We start from the raw sequence: 16,585 nt of genomic DNA on the forward strand, positions 1-16,585 counted from the left end.
TATAACACTCCAGGTTGAAATTCCTTTAAAAGTGGACCTCTGTGTGTATTTTTTTAAATGAATGTTTTTATGAGGGTTTTCTATTTTACATTTTACCACAAATCACAACAAATCCCCAAAATCTAGTACAATGATCATTATTCCACATACAGAAAAGACCAGCGAATATTCATACAAATAGTTCAGATTATCAATCATTGTAATCGTTGTGGTTGGCATCTCCTTTCTTACGGATAATGAAAGGATACCAGAAAGAGTGGAAGATCTCAGGATAACAGGATAAAGCCATGAGCACGTGGCATCTTGGTGCACACCCTCCTCCACAGGATAATGGACAGAGCTACATGATATTTGGGATCCCATATGGGGTAATATACAACCAATTGGGACCTAACTCAGCATCCCAAGACCTCTGAGCAATGAAAGGATATCCCAGAAAAGGCGGGGAGCATCGGGATACCGCCATTGGTATAAGGCATGGCAGTGTACATTCTCAAATGCAGGAGCCAGTAAGCCAAAGATTCTTACACCATGCCAAGATTTGCAACACAACAGACCTTACTCTCTCCAGCCATATCAGAGGCACCATCCAGGACCCCATGAAAAATTAAACCATTTTCCACCAAAGAAACCCTCCCGACAAGGAGAAGAAAAATCATCAAGACTCCCATCAATGGGATATCTCAGAGGGGAACAATTCTCCTCCTGACGAGATGAGGGAAACCCTCCAGAATTAAACATCATAAATCAGAGCCTGTATCAGCACCTCACCTACCCAGATAAAGAAGGAAACCCAAGAGAGAGAGGTACACCAGGATTAGCCAGTAGATGCCAGACGTGGTCTAGCAGTGTACACTTTCGCAAAAAGGATACCAGGAACAGAACAGGATAACCTCGTAAGAATCACAGGCCCACAGCCAACAGGATACTACATTCCCGGGGAGCCATGTCTTCAGGAAAGTAGTCCAGAAACCCCCAAAAAGGGATATCCCCCCACCCAACATACCCTCCACCTGACCCAGATAAACAGTTACTACTGGCCTAACCTACTCAATCGAGTTGTACTAGGATCAGCAACACACTAGGCTGAAAGGCCACGATACTTGCATCACTCATCTACATTGAACAAAGCAAACTACCCCTATCTCTAGGCACCCCAGAGGTGCCACTTAGGCCCCACCATTAGAAGTGTGTATTTTAAGAAACTGGATTTTATTTCAACAAATCTGACCTAGCTTTCTCAAAGCATAGTCTTGCTACTGGGAGCTACTTAACAATTCAGATTGACTTTCATGGACAAACATTGTCCTGAGTCACTATTGTGTGTGTTCCTTTGGCAAGGGGACTGAAGTATGTCACATGGGAGGATAGGGGCGTAAAGACCAGCAAGGAAGTGCAGATTTCAAAAATTGAAATAATTTCTAGTGTCTCCTCAGTCACACATCACCAAATGCTGTGTGACCACCTCTAACACCTACTGGTGCTTTTGTCACAGTAAGAAGTCTCACAACCCCAGTTTAAAGTCCAACAGGTTTATTTGGTAGCAAAAGCCACCAGTTTTCGGAGCGCTCGCTGCTCCTTCGTCAGATGAGTGGGAGTTCTGTTCACAAACAGGGCAAATAAAGACACAAACTCAATTTACAAAATAATGGTTGGAATGCGAGTCTTTACAGGTAATCAAGTCTTAAAGGTACAGATAATGTGAGTGGAGAGAGCGTTAAGCACAGGTTAAAGAGATGTGTATTGTCTCCAGACAGGGCGGTTAGTGAGATTTTGCAAGTCCAGGCAAGTCGTGGGGGTTACAGATAGTGTGACATGAACCCAAGATCCCGGTTGAGGCCGTCCTCATGTGTGCGTAACTTGGCTATCAGTCTCTGCTCAGCAACTCTGCATTGTCGTGTGTTGTGAAGGCCGCCTTGGAGAACGCTTACCCGAAGATCAGAGACGGAATGCCCATGACCGCTGAAATGTTCCCCAACAGGAAGAGAACACTCTTGCCTGGTGATTGTCGAGCGCTGTTCATTCATCCGTTGTCGTAGCGTCTGCATGGTCTCCCCAATGTACCATGCCTCGGGACATCCTTTCCTGCAGCGTATCAGGTAGACAATGTTGGCCGAGTTGCAAGAGTATGTACCGTGTACCTGGTGGATGGTGTTCTCACGTGAGATGATGGCATCCGTGTCGATGATCCGGCACGTCTTGCAGAGGTTGCTGTGGCGGGGTTGTGTGGTGTCGTGGTCACTGTTCTCCTGAAGGCTGGGTAGTTTGCTGCGGACAATGGTCTGTTTGAGGTTGTGCAGTTGTTTGAAGGCAAGAAGTGGGAGTGTGGGGATGGCCTTGGCGAGATGTTCGTCTTCATCAAAGACATGTTGAAGGCTCCAGAGAAGATGTCGTAGCTTCTCCGCTCCGGGGAAGTACTGGACGACGAAGGGTACTCTGTCCGCCGTGTCCCGTGTTTGTCTTCTGAGGAGGTTGGTGCGGTTTTTCGCTGTGGCGCGTTGGGACTGTCGATCGATGAGTCGAGTGCCATATCCTGTTCTTATGAGGGCATCTTTCAACGTCTGGAGGTGTCTGTTGCGATCCTCCTCACCTGAGCAGATCCTGTGTATACGGAGGGCTTGTCCGTAGGGGATGGCTTCTTTAACGTGTTTAGGGTGGAAGCTGGAGAAGTGGAGCATCGTGAGGTTATCTGTGGGCTTGCGGTACAGTGAAGTGCTGAGGTGACCGTCCTTGATGGAGATGCGTGTGTCCAAGAATGCAACCGATTCCGGAGAGTAGTCCATGGTGAGTCTGATGGTGGGATGGAACTTGTTGATGTCATATAGTTGTTTCAGTGATTGTTCACCATGACTCCAAAGGAAGAAAATGTCATCGATGTATCTAGTGTATAGCATCGGTTGAAGGTCCTGTGCGGTGAAGAGGTCTTGTTTGAACCTGTGCATGAAGATGTTGGCATATTGAGGTGCGAATTTGGCCCCCATGGCTGTTCCATGTGTCTGGATGAAGAACTGGTTGTTGAAGGTGAAGACATTGTGGTCCAGGATGAAGCGGATGAGTTGTAAAATTGCATCTGGAAACTGGCAGTTGTCGCGTTGAGTACTGAGGCAGTTGCAGCAATGCCTTCGTCGCTTTTGTCACCAGCAGCTAGAATTTATTTGAGAGGCATGGATGATCCTGCCTCTTATTTTTTATCCCTTGCAGTTGTTAGGATCCCCAAAGAGACCAATCTCTTTTTACAAGAGATGAATTCCCCTTTGACCAACAGAAATGAAGGACAAGATTTTACATTTTAAGACTTTTATTGCAACAAACAAACTAAAATCACCAGAGATGAAACATTGCTTGACAGGAAACTAATACAGCACAATAAAGAAAAGATACTTCTCCATTAATTAGCTAACATAACCAAAATTTACTTTGACACATTTTTACTTTGCGCCATGCTTTCAGCAGATACGTAGCCTTAAAGACTAAGTTCCAGTCTCCTTCCAGCTTTTCAACAGACTCCTTATTTGCCATGCCAGGATTGAATCTCCCAGTATTCTTCAATAATTGTTCCACTCAGTCTGAGTACCCTGAACCCGACTTCAGAATTTTCTAGGTTTCAATGAGATTGATCCTTATTTTTCTAAACTCCAGAGAACATAAGCCCAATTTACTCGGCTTCTCGTCGCAGAACAAAGCCCTTATCCCAGCGACCAATTTAGTGAACTTTCACTGTACCACCTCCAATGCAAGTATATCCTTTCTTAAATGTGGAGACCAAAACTGCACATAGTATTCCAAATGTGGTCTCACTAAAACCCTGTACAGCGGTAACAAGACTTCTTTATTCCTGTACTCCAGTCCCCTTGTAATAAAGACCAACATACCACTTGCTTTTCCAATTGCTTGTTGCACCTGCATGCTGACTTTCTACGTTCCTTGTACAAGCACACCCAATTTTTTTTTGAACATCAAAGGGGTGGCACAGTGGTTAACATTGCTGCCTCACAGCACCAGGGGCCCAGGTTCGATTCCGACTTTTGGTGCCTGTGTGGAGCTTGCACGTGTCTCCGTGGGTTTCCTCTGGATGCTCCAGTTTTCTCCCACAGTCCAAAGATGTGTGGGTTAGATGGATTGGCCATGCTAAATTGCTCCCATGTTGACTTGTTCTAATCGTACTATGCTTTTTAAGCACATTGTTCAGACTTTCTTACTAATAGATTCCCAACAATTGATGTTAGGCTAACTGACCTATCCCTGTTTTCTCTCTCCTTCCTTTCTTGAAAAGTGATGTAACATTTGCCAATTTCCAATCTAAGGAATTTTGGAAAATCATAGCTCATGTATCCACTATCTCCGTAGCTATCTCTTTTAGAACCTGAGGGTGTAGGCCATCAGGTCCTGGGGATTTGTCAGATTTTAGTCCCTTGTGTTTCTCCAGTACTTTATCTGTGACATTAATTTCCTCACTTTTTAGCCCCGAGGTTATCATTCATTTCCAGTCTGAAGCTTGTGTCGTCTGTTGTGAAGATGGATCCAAAATAATTGTTCAGTGCCTCAGCCATTTCCGCATTCCTCATGCTAATTTATTTTCCCTCTGCTTCTAAGGGACTCTTCCTTTTAATATACTTAAAGCTCTTACAATCTGTTCTTATATTCCTGGCTCGTTTACTTTCATTCTGTTTTTTTCCTTTTTATCAACTTTTAAATGACCCTCCCCCAAATGTTTTGCTTTTTTGGCAACATTGTAAGCCTCTTTTAATCTAATACTATCCTTAACTTCCTGAGTGAGACACAGATGGTTTTCTTTTGCCGAGTTTTTGTTTCAATGGAATGTATTTTGAATTGTTTATTTAAATGTTTCCCATTGTTCATACCTGCAAACATTTTAGCCTATTTATCTAGTTCTCCCCTCATTCCTATGTAATTAGCTTTCCTTAAGTTTAAGATTCTTGTTTGTGATTGGAGTGTGTCACTTTCACTCGTAATATATGTTCACTATTTCCCAGTGAATCTTGTGGTATTGCTCCAAGAAACTGTCAGAAAAACATTCTACAAACTCATCTTATAGACGACTCCGCCCCAGTCTATATGAAGATTATCTTTGTTACCAGCTCCATTCATTTCTTATTTCTATCCAGTATAGCTACTGTTAGAGGGCTTGTAAACTACACCAGTGTTTTCTGGCTCTTGCTATTCCTAATTTCCACCCATTCTAAGGCCAGATCATTTCTCACTAACGTCCTTTATACCCATTACTATCAGGACTACCCCTCATCCTTTTACCATTCTATCCAGCTGTCTGAAATATTGTGTACCTTGGACTTTTATTTCCCAACCTTGATCACCCTGTGACCATGTCTCTGTAATGGCAATTCAATCTAAATCATGTGCCACTAGTTCATCTATCGTATTGCAGATGCTTTGTGCATTTAGATGAGAACTTTCAATTTAAGTTTTTTATTTCTATTCCGTGTAATGACATTTGATGTGTGATCTTTGTTAAACTCTGTCCCTTCCTGTCTCACTCTGCTTGTCTACCCACATTGCTATACTGTTTTGATACCTCGACCTTTCTCTTTGGATTTCTAAATCTCCCTTCATCCTTCCCTCAACTCCCCTCTAGTTAGTTTCAAGCCCTGTTCACAGGCCCTAGTTATACAATTGGCCAGGACACTCGTTCCAGCCCGCTAGCATAAAAGTAGCAGCTGTTTTTCTCTCGCTCTCGCTTGCTCTCTCCGTGTCTCTGTCCAAAAAGCAGTTGCACCTCTTTTGTGTCAAGGATGAAACCTATCACGAGCAATAGGTTTCAGCATGGGGCTTTTTCCCCATGACAATCAGACCATACGGGCTTGTCATTTCTAATTGTGGGACTAAGTTTGTCTATTTCGTAGCAGCCTTTGGTCTATGATGTACTGCAACTGAGAAATTATGGGCAGGATTCTCTGGCCATTCGCGCCAGCGGGATTCTCCTATCCTGCTGCAGTGAATGGAGATTTGGCTGAGCTCCAAATTCTCCGTCCTTTCTGGCAGCGGGACGTGAACAGCAGGAGAATTCTGGTCTATATAGACTTATCTGCAGATTGTCTAGGAAAAACACATTGCTTCCTTTTCTGAAGGTTTTTCCTCCTGTGCTGTTGATGTTTCAGGTTATGTGACAATATCTGCCTTTGTCAGTTTTGCTGTTTGCTACAAGTACGGCCCACTGGAAGAGGACAGAAGTATTAATCTTCTAAACTGGGCCCTGCAACTTTTGGGACTATTACTAATGTACTTTGGGATTCAAGTACAACAAGTTGCCCTGGCATTCATCGTTGTAGCTTTCTGCATCAAGAACCTAGAGCTTCCATTTAGGTGGACATATGCTGCATACAAGTAAGTAGAAGTAACTAAATATCAGTGCTAAATGGGCAAAACCAGATTTGTTGTTTCTGTCTCTGAAACCAGTGAATCAGGTTGGCATGGCTTTGCTACACTAGACTGTAGAGCTACCAACTAGGAGAATGGAGTTTGCATCCCAGTCTCAATTTGCATTTATACTTGCTTTATGTAGTGCCTTTTATTGTAGAAAAGTGTCCAAAGGCACTTCAGCGATGTAATCGCGTCCAAGCCCATGAAGAAGATGTAAGATTGGGTGATGAAAAGTTTGGTCAGAGAGGTGGGCTTTTAGGGGGGGGGTCTTGGAGATGGAGAGGTTTAGGAGGGACATTCCAAGGGGGCCAATTTGTATGGATTTATACCAGCATCAAGCAGCTTCCAGAAATCATCCTGTGTGTTTCACTACACACCTGAGTGACTGTAATTGGAAATGTTGCTTTTTTAAAAAAAACAAAGTATGAAACTAAGGCATTAAGTTACACCTTGCATGTTCAGAGTTCTTTCACGTACATGCGTTTGTCAATGCAGCTTATCTAGTGACTCCTAAATGAATAGGGAACTTGGGGGGAAAAAAAAAATTGAATTCCCATAATGACCCAGGTCCATCGATAGACTGAGCTTTCTGTTTAAGTTCAAATGTGTTTCCTACATGCAGAATAAATGTATATTCCTGAAAAAAGGGAATTTGGGGTATATATTGAAGACAGGAAGAGTTTAGAAAGTGTGTTGACTGTTGCTGTAAGGTTTGCTCTGGAACTGGAGAGAAGGAAAAACCTCAACTTCTGAATAAAAATACAGAGTGACCTTTCATAACTTTTCAAACTTAGGAAAGTGTTCAAAATAAGAGGCAAGCCAAAGCCCCGGAAGCTTCTAACTGAGGAGGAATATCAGCGGGAAGGAGAAGTAGAAACACACACAGCCCTGGTGGAGCTGCAACAGTATTGCAGCAGCCCTGAATTCAATGCATGGAAAATGGTGTCTAGACTGTCAACGCCAAAGAGGTAATGCTTGTTTGATATTTAAACCCTTATGTTTTTATTGTCTTCTCCTCCCCTTGAGAAAATGGACAGACAGTCTGTTTCTGGGCCTTCATCAGCAGCACCCATGAGCTGGTCATCAGGAGATGTGCAAGAGCAACCTGGATAACTGGTTTCCCCACTCCACCTTCACTTCCGGAAGCATCCAGTTGATTACCTGGCCTTGATCATACAACTGAGATCAGTCATTGGGTGTGTGTAAAATTGCAGATTGCAAATGCACCTCTGTGGCTTAGGTTGGAGCACATTTAAGTTGTGCAACAGCACAGAATCCAGCTCCTATTTAAAACCCAGGCACGCCAGAAAGATGGAATAGGAAAGGGTGATCTGACCTGTCAAGTCTCTTGCTTTCACAGACCATGTCTGCATTTGCATTGAATTTCCCCCAACTTCATCCCCGTCCCTCAGGAAAATGAGCATCACTGATAAAATGTTCAAGAAGTTAACTCTTAAAGAATTCCAATTCTTGCTTGGCCTCTGCACGATCCACTTGGTTTAACACTGCTTCGTTTTTGCAGAGGTGCCACATTTTTAAACCTTTCGATCACACTTGCACAGCATGGACCGCGAAGTGTGAAAGCTGTATTCTGAGAATATCAGGGAAGCCAGGTTTTCAGGAAAAAAATCACACTTCGTCCCTTAGGTGTAATATTTTCCAGAATGAAGGACCACAATGGCTGCCTGAGGTTTGTGTGCAACACAGATATTTAAATGCCATGTATATCTGTGTGTGTGTTGAGGGTGGAGGATGGTTTGTGTGAAATTAAAAGGTAAGCATATGATGGTTGAGGTGTGTCAGTTTTCTTCTGTTTTTCCTTGCATGAACAGCCCGGTAATCTCTTCCCAGGCATCTGAGAATGCAGGTTTTGAAACTGACCTTTAGGAGGTGGGTGGCTTTTGATGCTTTTTTCCCCTCCCTTTTCTCCCTCTCAAATAGAGAATGTTTCTTACCTCTGCCCAGTTGAGGGAGGAGCTCAGTTTATGGGATAGAGTCACTGGCACTAGCTCACATACTGTCACTCTGGTGTTGCATGATGAAGCTCGTCTTATTTCATCTTAGGAATTCACCAAAATATTTTTGTAGTAAATAAAATGAGGTATTGGTGCTTGGAAATTGAGTATTGTTTTTACTTGAGACACCTGATTTCAGCACCATGGATGTCCATTTTGGGTGAGCATGTATCGATGCAGAATTAAGCTCTGACTCTGCTCCAACGAGTCAAACCCCTACTCTGCTGTAACAATCATATCATTCCCCCCGCCCAGACACAGTCCAATTGTCCTTGTGTGAATCCTGTTTCTTCCCACACCAACTATCTTGGTACAAAGTGACAACTTTGCTCAGAAAGATCCAAGTTACCATGGTTTTGTGGGATGTATTTGAACCGGTGAAGAACTTTGTGGAGTGCTCAAACTCTTGTGCAGAATTCCAAGCTAAAATACAAGCTGCTCTGCTGCATAGCCCAGTCCTAAAATTGTGAATGCATTTTAAAAATTTGTTCATGGACTGTGGGCATCGCTGGCTAGGCCAGCATTTGTTGCCCGTCCCTATTGGCCCTTGAGAAGGTGGTGGTGTGCCATCTTCGTGAACTGCTACAGTCCTTGTGGTGTTCTAAGTGAGAGTAAGGAGCTGAGTAATCCTGGCAGAAGCCAAACTGAGCATCAGTAAGCTGCATAAGTGCCACTTGATAGCACTGTCTATGATCCTTTTCAACACGTTGCTGATCGAGAGTATACTGATGGGGCAGTAATTGACCAGGTTGGATTTGTCCTGCTTTTTGTGGACAGGGCATATCTGGGCAATTTCCATATTTCCAGGTAGGTGCCAATGTTGTAGCTGTACTGAAACAGCTTGGCTAGGGGCACGACATGTTCTGGAGCACAAGTCTTCAGTACTATTGCTGGAATATTGTCAGGGAGTCTATGCAATATCCAGTGCATTCAGCCATTTTTTAATAATGCATGGAGTGATTCAAATTGACTGAAGACTTGCATCTTTGATGCTGGGGACCTCAGGAGGAGGTCAAGATGGATCATCTGTTCAGTACTTCTGGCTGAAGATTGTCGCAAACACTTCAGCCTTGTCTTTTGCACTGGACAGGATGTGGTAGGACTGCAGAGCTTAGATCTGATCTGTTGGATCGCTTAGCTCTGTCTATCGCATATTGCTTCCGCTTTTTGGCATGCAAGTAGCCCTTTGTTGTAGCCTCAGTAGGTTGACATCTCATTTTTAGTTCTGCTTGGTGTTGCTCATGGCATGCCCTCCTGTACTCTCGTTGGACCAGGGTCGATGGCTTGATAATGATAAAGTGAGGGATATGCTGGGCCATGAAGTTACAGATTGTGATCGAGTACAATTCTGCTGCTGCTGATGGCCCACAGTGTCTCATAGTTGTCCAGTTTTGAGTTGTTAAATCTGCTTAATCTATCCCATTTAGCATGGCGGTAGTACCACACAACACAATGGAGGGCATATGGGACTTTGTCTGCACAAGGACTACGCAGTGGTCACTCCTCTGATATTGTAATGCGTCTGCAGCAGGTAGATTGGTGATGGCAAGGTCAAGTTAGTTTTCCCTCTTGTTGATTCCCTTGCCACCTGCCAAAGTCCCAGTCTAGCAGCTATGTCCTTTAGGACTCACTCAGTACCAGTACTATCGAGCTACTCTTGGTGATGGACACTCCGACCTCCGGCTTCGGAGAAGTGTGAAAACTACAACTTTGAGAGGATTTTGTGTTTAAAAGTTAATTCATTTTTTTCCAAACTCCCTTGAAGATTCCCCTGATAGCTCAGTTTGCAAGTACATTGCTGAGCATGGGTCTGAGTCATACGGGGAGGAAGCTCCTAGTTTGATCCCCCTGTCTGGATCTCTGGTCGGAATGTTCCACTAAGCTTAGTGCCTTGGGATTTAGAGAGTAAATGCCAGCCAGAGTTTCTGCTTCTAATTGCTCTCCAGTGACATTTATTGAAAACCCTATGGTGTTTGGCTTAAAATAAAAGGACAATGGTGCTCAGGTCTGATTGCCCTTCTGTTAAGCTGCCTACCTATCTCAACACACAAAAGGAGAGTGGCCAGTTCCATATCAGAGGCCTGTTGAAGCTTAAGGATCCATACTCCAGGAGTAGAGGGGAGAAAGGAGGGGGAAAATTGACTAAAGTTGTTTTCATAACTCATTGATTTGGTGATTCTCGGGAGTAATTGATACAAACTGACATTTTTGGAAAGAGTATTTTTAATAACTACATTGTATTTTGCAAAGTGTTTGATGTAAAAGAAGACTGTTCATATGGTTTGAAATAGTTTTTGATATATTTTTCAATAGCTGTTGGATTTGGGATGTTGATATGACTGGGATCTATGTCTCACCCTGCAGATTTGCTGACTTTGTGGAAGGGGAAAATCACCTCAATCCCAACGAAATTTCTGTTCACGAGCAAGAATATGGACTAGGTGGATTGTTTTTAGAGGATGAGATCTATGACACTGGTTTTTATGACGACGAATCTTGAGACTGGGCCTCGGATAGCAAACGTTCCCCAATCTGAGTGAGGTTTGTGTATTGGAGACCAAGCCTCTTTCCATACAGGAGGAAGCTGCTCATGCTGCTTCTTGTTTGACTTGTCAGTTGAGATGTCGAAATGATCAAAGACAAAAATCGCAGCAATTTATTCCGATAAATGTGACTTGCATCCAAATTGGACTGGATTAGAGGTGCTGGGACTAATGCTGCCTATGCAGGGCAGTCAGGATCAAGCTTGCCATAAGAAAGGTTCGGTGTAGAGTTGCTGAATTTGGTCTCTTCTCAGGTGTTTGTGTTTTTAATGACTTTTTTGACCAGTCCTTGATTTTTAAGAATTGGTCTGTTTCGGATGCACTGCTCGGAATTCAAAGAAACCAAAGAACAATTACACGCTGGAAACAATAGCTGCTTGTGATCTATGGGCTTGGGGAAAGAGCGAGCCATGGGTCACAGTCCTGAATTCTTTTAACCGAGAGAAGGAAAACCGATCTCTCTCAAACCAAAACAAAACTCTTTTGAACTTCAATTTCAAAATATACCCATTTACTTTTTAAAATTTTTATTTTGTGTCAACTAAATTTAGCTTCCATAAAATAAATTTAACTTTGAAACTCTGGTACCACCACTGTTTTTCTGTTTATCCAACCCTCCCACTGATAATGGAGTGCATAAGTTTCAACAAGCTACGTAACTGCATATTTCAGGCAGTTCAATTATGTTGTTGCCGTTTGATTTTTTTTTAATGAACTATTTGCTATATTTTTAATGCTCTGGCCCCTATTGTGAACTCTGTACCAAATGTGTCCCTTTGGTTGAAAACATGAAGATTAACTGCAGCGAAGTGTGTTCGACCCGGTTATACCTACTGTGATGTTCCCGACACTTTAATGTTTGCAATTTGTATCTATGCAAAGAATATCTTTCATCAGAACTCCTTTTGTTTCAAAAAATGGAGCAGTACAGTATAAGGAATTGTGATAAACTGTTTTGTCTTTTGTTTTGGAGCAGTTTTTATCTTGAAAGTTTTAATCACATTGGGAGTCCTGTCCTGGAAACATTCCTGTACAGGGGGGCTGAATTTAACCAACAATTTTGGTGACCAATCTCTATCTATATAATTGTATCTTCCATTCTTAGCAAAACAGGTAACTTTTTTTTATTATTCTCATCTTGAGATGTCGCCATTACTAGCAATGCTAGAATTTATTGCCCAGCCCTAATTGCCCTCAAGGTAGTGGTGAGCTGCCTCTTGAATCTTTGTAGTCCATTTGGTCCAGCTATACAGTGCCATTGGGAAGGGAGTTCCAGGATTTTGATCCCATGACTGCCGAGGAGGAATAATATATTTCCAAGTCAGGATGGAGTGTTGCTTGGAGGGGAATTTGCAGGTGGTGGTCTCCCCATGCACCTGCTACCATTGTCCCTTCTAAGTATAGTGGCTGTGGATTTGGGTTTGGAAGGTGCTGTTGAAGGAGTCTTGGTGAGTTGCCGCGCTGCATCTTGTACATAGTTCACATTGTTACTACTGTGCATCAGTGGTGGAGGGAATAGATGTTTAAGTTGGGGATAAGGTGCCAATCAAGCGGGCTGCTTTTTCCTGGATCATCTTGGCTGTTGTTGGAGCTCATCCAGGCAAGTGGAGAGTATTCCATCACACTTCTGACCTGTGCCTTGTAGATGGTGAACAGGCTTTGGGGAAATAGGAGATGAGTTACTTGCCCAGAATTCCCAGCTTCTAACCTGCTCTTGGAGCCATAGTATTTATATGACTGACCAGAAACTGAACTGGAACAATGGTAATCCCCAAGATGTTAATAATGGGGGATCCAGCAATGGTTATGCCATTTAATGTCATGGGGAGATGGTTAGATATTCTCTTGATAGAGATGGTCATTACTTGCCACTTACCAGTCCAAGCCGAATGTTGTTCAGGTCTTGCTGCGTATTGGCACAAACTGCTTCACTATCTGAGTTACGAATGGCACTGTACAATTAACAGCAAAGATCCCTATTTCTATCCCTTATGATGAAAGGAAGACCATGGATGAAGTAGCTGAAGATGGTTGGGCCTAGGATACTACTGTAGGGAACTCCTGCTGCAGTGTCTTGGGTATTAGATGATTGGCCTCCAACAAAATAACCATCTTCCTCTGTGCTAGGTATGACTCCAACATTTTCCCGCAGACTCCCTTTGATTTCAATTTTACCAGGCTCATTGATGCCATACTCAGTCAAATGCTGCACTGATGGCAAGGGCAGTCACTCTAGCCTCCTCCAGTTCTTTTATCTCTGTTTGGACCAAGGCTTTAATGAGGTCAGAAGCCGTGGCCTTGGCAGAATCAAAATTGAGCATCAGTGAGCAGGTTAATGCTGAGTAAGTGTTGCTTGGTACTGTCAACAATACCTTCCATCACTTTGCTGATGATCGAGATGAGGCTGATGGGGCAGTAAATGGCCGGATTCAATTTTGTATTTTGTGGACAGGATGTACACAGACACGTCACGGTAGCACAGTGGTTAGCACTGCTGCTTCACAGCTCCAGGGTCCCGGGTTCGATTCCCGGCTCGGGTCACTGTCTGTGTGGAGTTTGCACATTCTCCTCGTGTCTGCGTGGGTTTACTCCGGGTGCTCCGGTTTCCTCCCACAGTCCAAAGATGTGCGGGTTAGGTTGATTGGCCAGGTTAAAAATTGCCCCTTAGAGTCCTGGGATGCGTGGATTAGCGGGTAAATATGTGGGGGTAGGGCCTGGGTGGGATTGTGGTCGGTGCAGACTCGATGGGCCGAATGGCCTCCTTCTGCACTGTAGGGATTCTATGATTCTATGATCTATGAATTTTCCGCATTTGTTAAGTAGACGTCTATTGTAGCTGTACTGGAACAGCTCGGCTAGGGACACAGCTAGTACTGGAGCACGTTTTCAGTATTATGGTTGGAATGTTGTCAGGGTCCACAACTGTTGCAATATCCAGGGCCTTCAGCTATTTCCTGATGTCATGGAGGGAATTGAATTGGCGGAAGATTGGCATCTGTGATGCTGTGGATCTCCGGAGGAGGCTGAGATCGATCATCCACTTGGCACTTCTGGCGGAAAGTAGTTGCAAATATTTTGTACTGATGTTCTGGACTCCCCCATCATTGAGGAAATTTTATGGAGCCTCCTCTTCCAATTGGTTGTTTAATTATCCACCACCATTCACAACTGGATGTGGCAGGAATGCAGAGCTTTGATCTGTTAGCTGTGGGATCTCTTAGCTCTGTCATAAGCTGCTTCCATTGTAGTCCTATGTTGTAACTTTACCAGGTTGACGCTCATTTTTAGGTATGCCTGATGCTGTTCCTGGCATGCCCTCCTGCATTCTTCTTTGAACTAGGGTTGATTCTCTGGCTTGGTAAGGGTAGTGGGGGATATGCCAGACCATGCGGTTACAGATTGTGGTTGAATACAATTCTGCTGCTGATGATGGCCCAGATGTGGAGATGCCGACGTTGGACTGGGGTAAACACAGTAAGAAGTCTCACAACACCAGGTTAAAGTCCAACAGGTTTATTTGGTAGCACAAGCCACAAGCTTTCGGAGCGCTGCTCCTTCATCAGGTGAGTGGGAGTTCTGTTCACAAACAGGGCATATAAAGACTCAAACTCAATTTACAAAATAATGGTTGGAATGCAAGTCTTAAGTCTTAAAGTTACAGAGGGCTCAATTTCTGCCCCACCACCAAAATAGACCCCATCAGTGTCGCAGCGGGCACAGAGGAATTCATCAGGCGAATGAGGCTGTGGGAGTTCTTCCACAAACCCCAAGAGGCCAACAGCGAACACAATGAGACAGCCAATGAACCGGAACAGCCGACAGAGAGATCCACGGCGCAGCAACCGAAGAGGAAATAGTCAAATTGGACTCCTCCGGAAGGCTGCTGCCCACGACTCAACATGTATACCCAAGCCGTCAGAAGGTGTTGAGTGCCAGATTCATCAGTCGCACTCACAAGACAGCCCCGAACATCATCCAAGCACAACGCAATGCCATCCGCACTCTCAAGACCAACCGCAACATTGTCATCAAACCAGCAGATAAAGGAGGGGCCACTGTAATACTGAACAGAACGGATTACTGCAAAGAAGTGTACCGACAACTGAACAACGAGGAACACTACAGACAGTTACCCGCAGATCCGACCAAAGAACACACCCGTCAACTCAACAGATTGATCAAGACCTTTGATCCGGATCTTCAGAGCACCCTCCGTGCTCTCATCCCACATACTCCCCGCGTTGGAGATTTCTACTGCCTCCCGAAGATACACAAGGCCAACACACCTGGCCGTCCTATCGTATTAGGCAATGGGACCCTGTGTGAGAACCTCTCTGGCTACGTCGAGGGCATCCTGAAACCCATTGTACAAAGAACCCCCAGCTTTTGTCGCGACGCTATGGACTTCCTACAGAAACTCAGCACACATGGAGCATTTGAACCAGGAGCACTCCTCGGCACTCTACACCAGCATCCCCCATGACGATGGCATTGCTGCAACTGCCTCAGTACTCGACGCCGACAACTGCCAATCTCCAGATGCAATTTTACAACTCATCCGCTTCATCCTGGACCACAACGTCTTCACCTTCAACAACCAGTTCTTCATCCAGGCACATGGAACAGCCATGGGGACCAAATTCGCACCTCAATATGCCAACATCTTCATGCACAGGTTCAAACAAGACCTCTTCACCAAACAGGACCTTCAACCGATGCTATACACTAGATACATCGATGACATTTTCTTCCTTTGGACTCATGGTGAACAATCACTGAAACAACTCTATGATGACATCAACAAGTTCCATCCCACCATCAGACTCACCATAGACTACTCTCTGGAATTGGTTGCATTCTTGGACACATGCATCTCCATCAAGGACGGTCACCTCAGCACTTCACTGTACCGCAAGCCCACGGATAACCTCATGATGCTCCACTTCTCCAGCTTCCACCCTAAACACGTTAAAGAAGCCATCCCCTACGGACAAGCCCTCCGTATACACAGGATCTGCTCGGATGAGGAGGATCGCAACAGACACCTCCAGACGTTGAAAGATGCCCTCATAAGAACAGGATATGGCACTCGACTCATCGATCGACAGTTCCGATGCGCCACAGCGAAAAACCGCACTGACCTCCTCAGAAGACCAACACGGCGGACAGAGTACCCTTCGTCATCCGGAGCGGAGAAGCTACGACATCTTCTCCATGTCATCGATGAAGACTAACATCTCGCCAAGGCCATCCCCACACTCCCACTTCTTGCCTTCAAACAACTGCACAACCTCAAACAGACCATTGTCCACAGCAAACTACCCAGCCTTCAGGAGAACCGTGACCACGACACCACACAACCCTGCCACAGCAACCTCTGCAAGACGTACCGGATCATCGACACGGATGCCATCATCTCACGTGAGAACACCATCCACCAGGTACACGGTACATACTCTTGCAACTCGGCCAACGTTGTCTACCTGATACGCTGCAGGAAAGGATGTCCCAAGGCATGGTACATTGGGGAAACCATGCAGACGCTCCGACAACGGATGAATGAACACCACTCGACAATCACCAGGCAGGAGTGTTCTCTTCCTGTTGGGGAACACTTCAGCAGTCATGGGC

General features: G+C 44.5%; 1 protein-coding gene across 1 annotated transcript in view; it reads left to right on the forward strand.

Moving 5' to 3' along the window:
* nemp1 (nuclear envelope integral membrane protein 1) overlaps nt 1-11,925 on the forward strand; it is a 36,549-nt gene extending 24,624 nt beyond the window's left edge. Inside the window, exons 7-9 of the mRNA XM_078201237.1 lie at nt 6,135-6,360; nt 7,191-7,364; nt 10,776-11,925. Coding sequence (XP_078057363.1) covers nt 6,135-6,360; nt 7,191-7,364; nt 10,776-10,911 — 536 coding nt within the window. The 3' untranslated portion in view covers nt 10,912-11,925. The remainder of the gene's footprint in view (nt 1-6,134; nt 6,361-7,190; nt 7,365-10,775) is intronic.
* Nucleotides 11,926-16,585: the final 4,660 nt, after the last annotated feature.

The sequence above is a fragment of the Mustelus asterias genome, chromosome X (assembly GCF_964213995.1).
Source record: "Mustelus asterias chromosome X, sMusAst1.hap1.1, whole genome shotgun sequence".
Classification (NCBI taxonomy): Eukaryota; Metazoa; Chordata; class Chondrichthyes; order Carcharhiniformes; family Triakidae; genus Mustelus; species Mustelus asterias.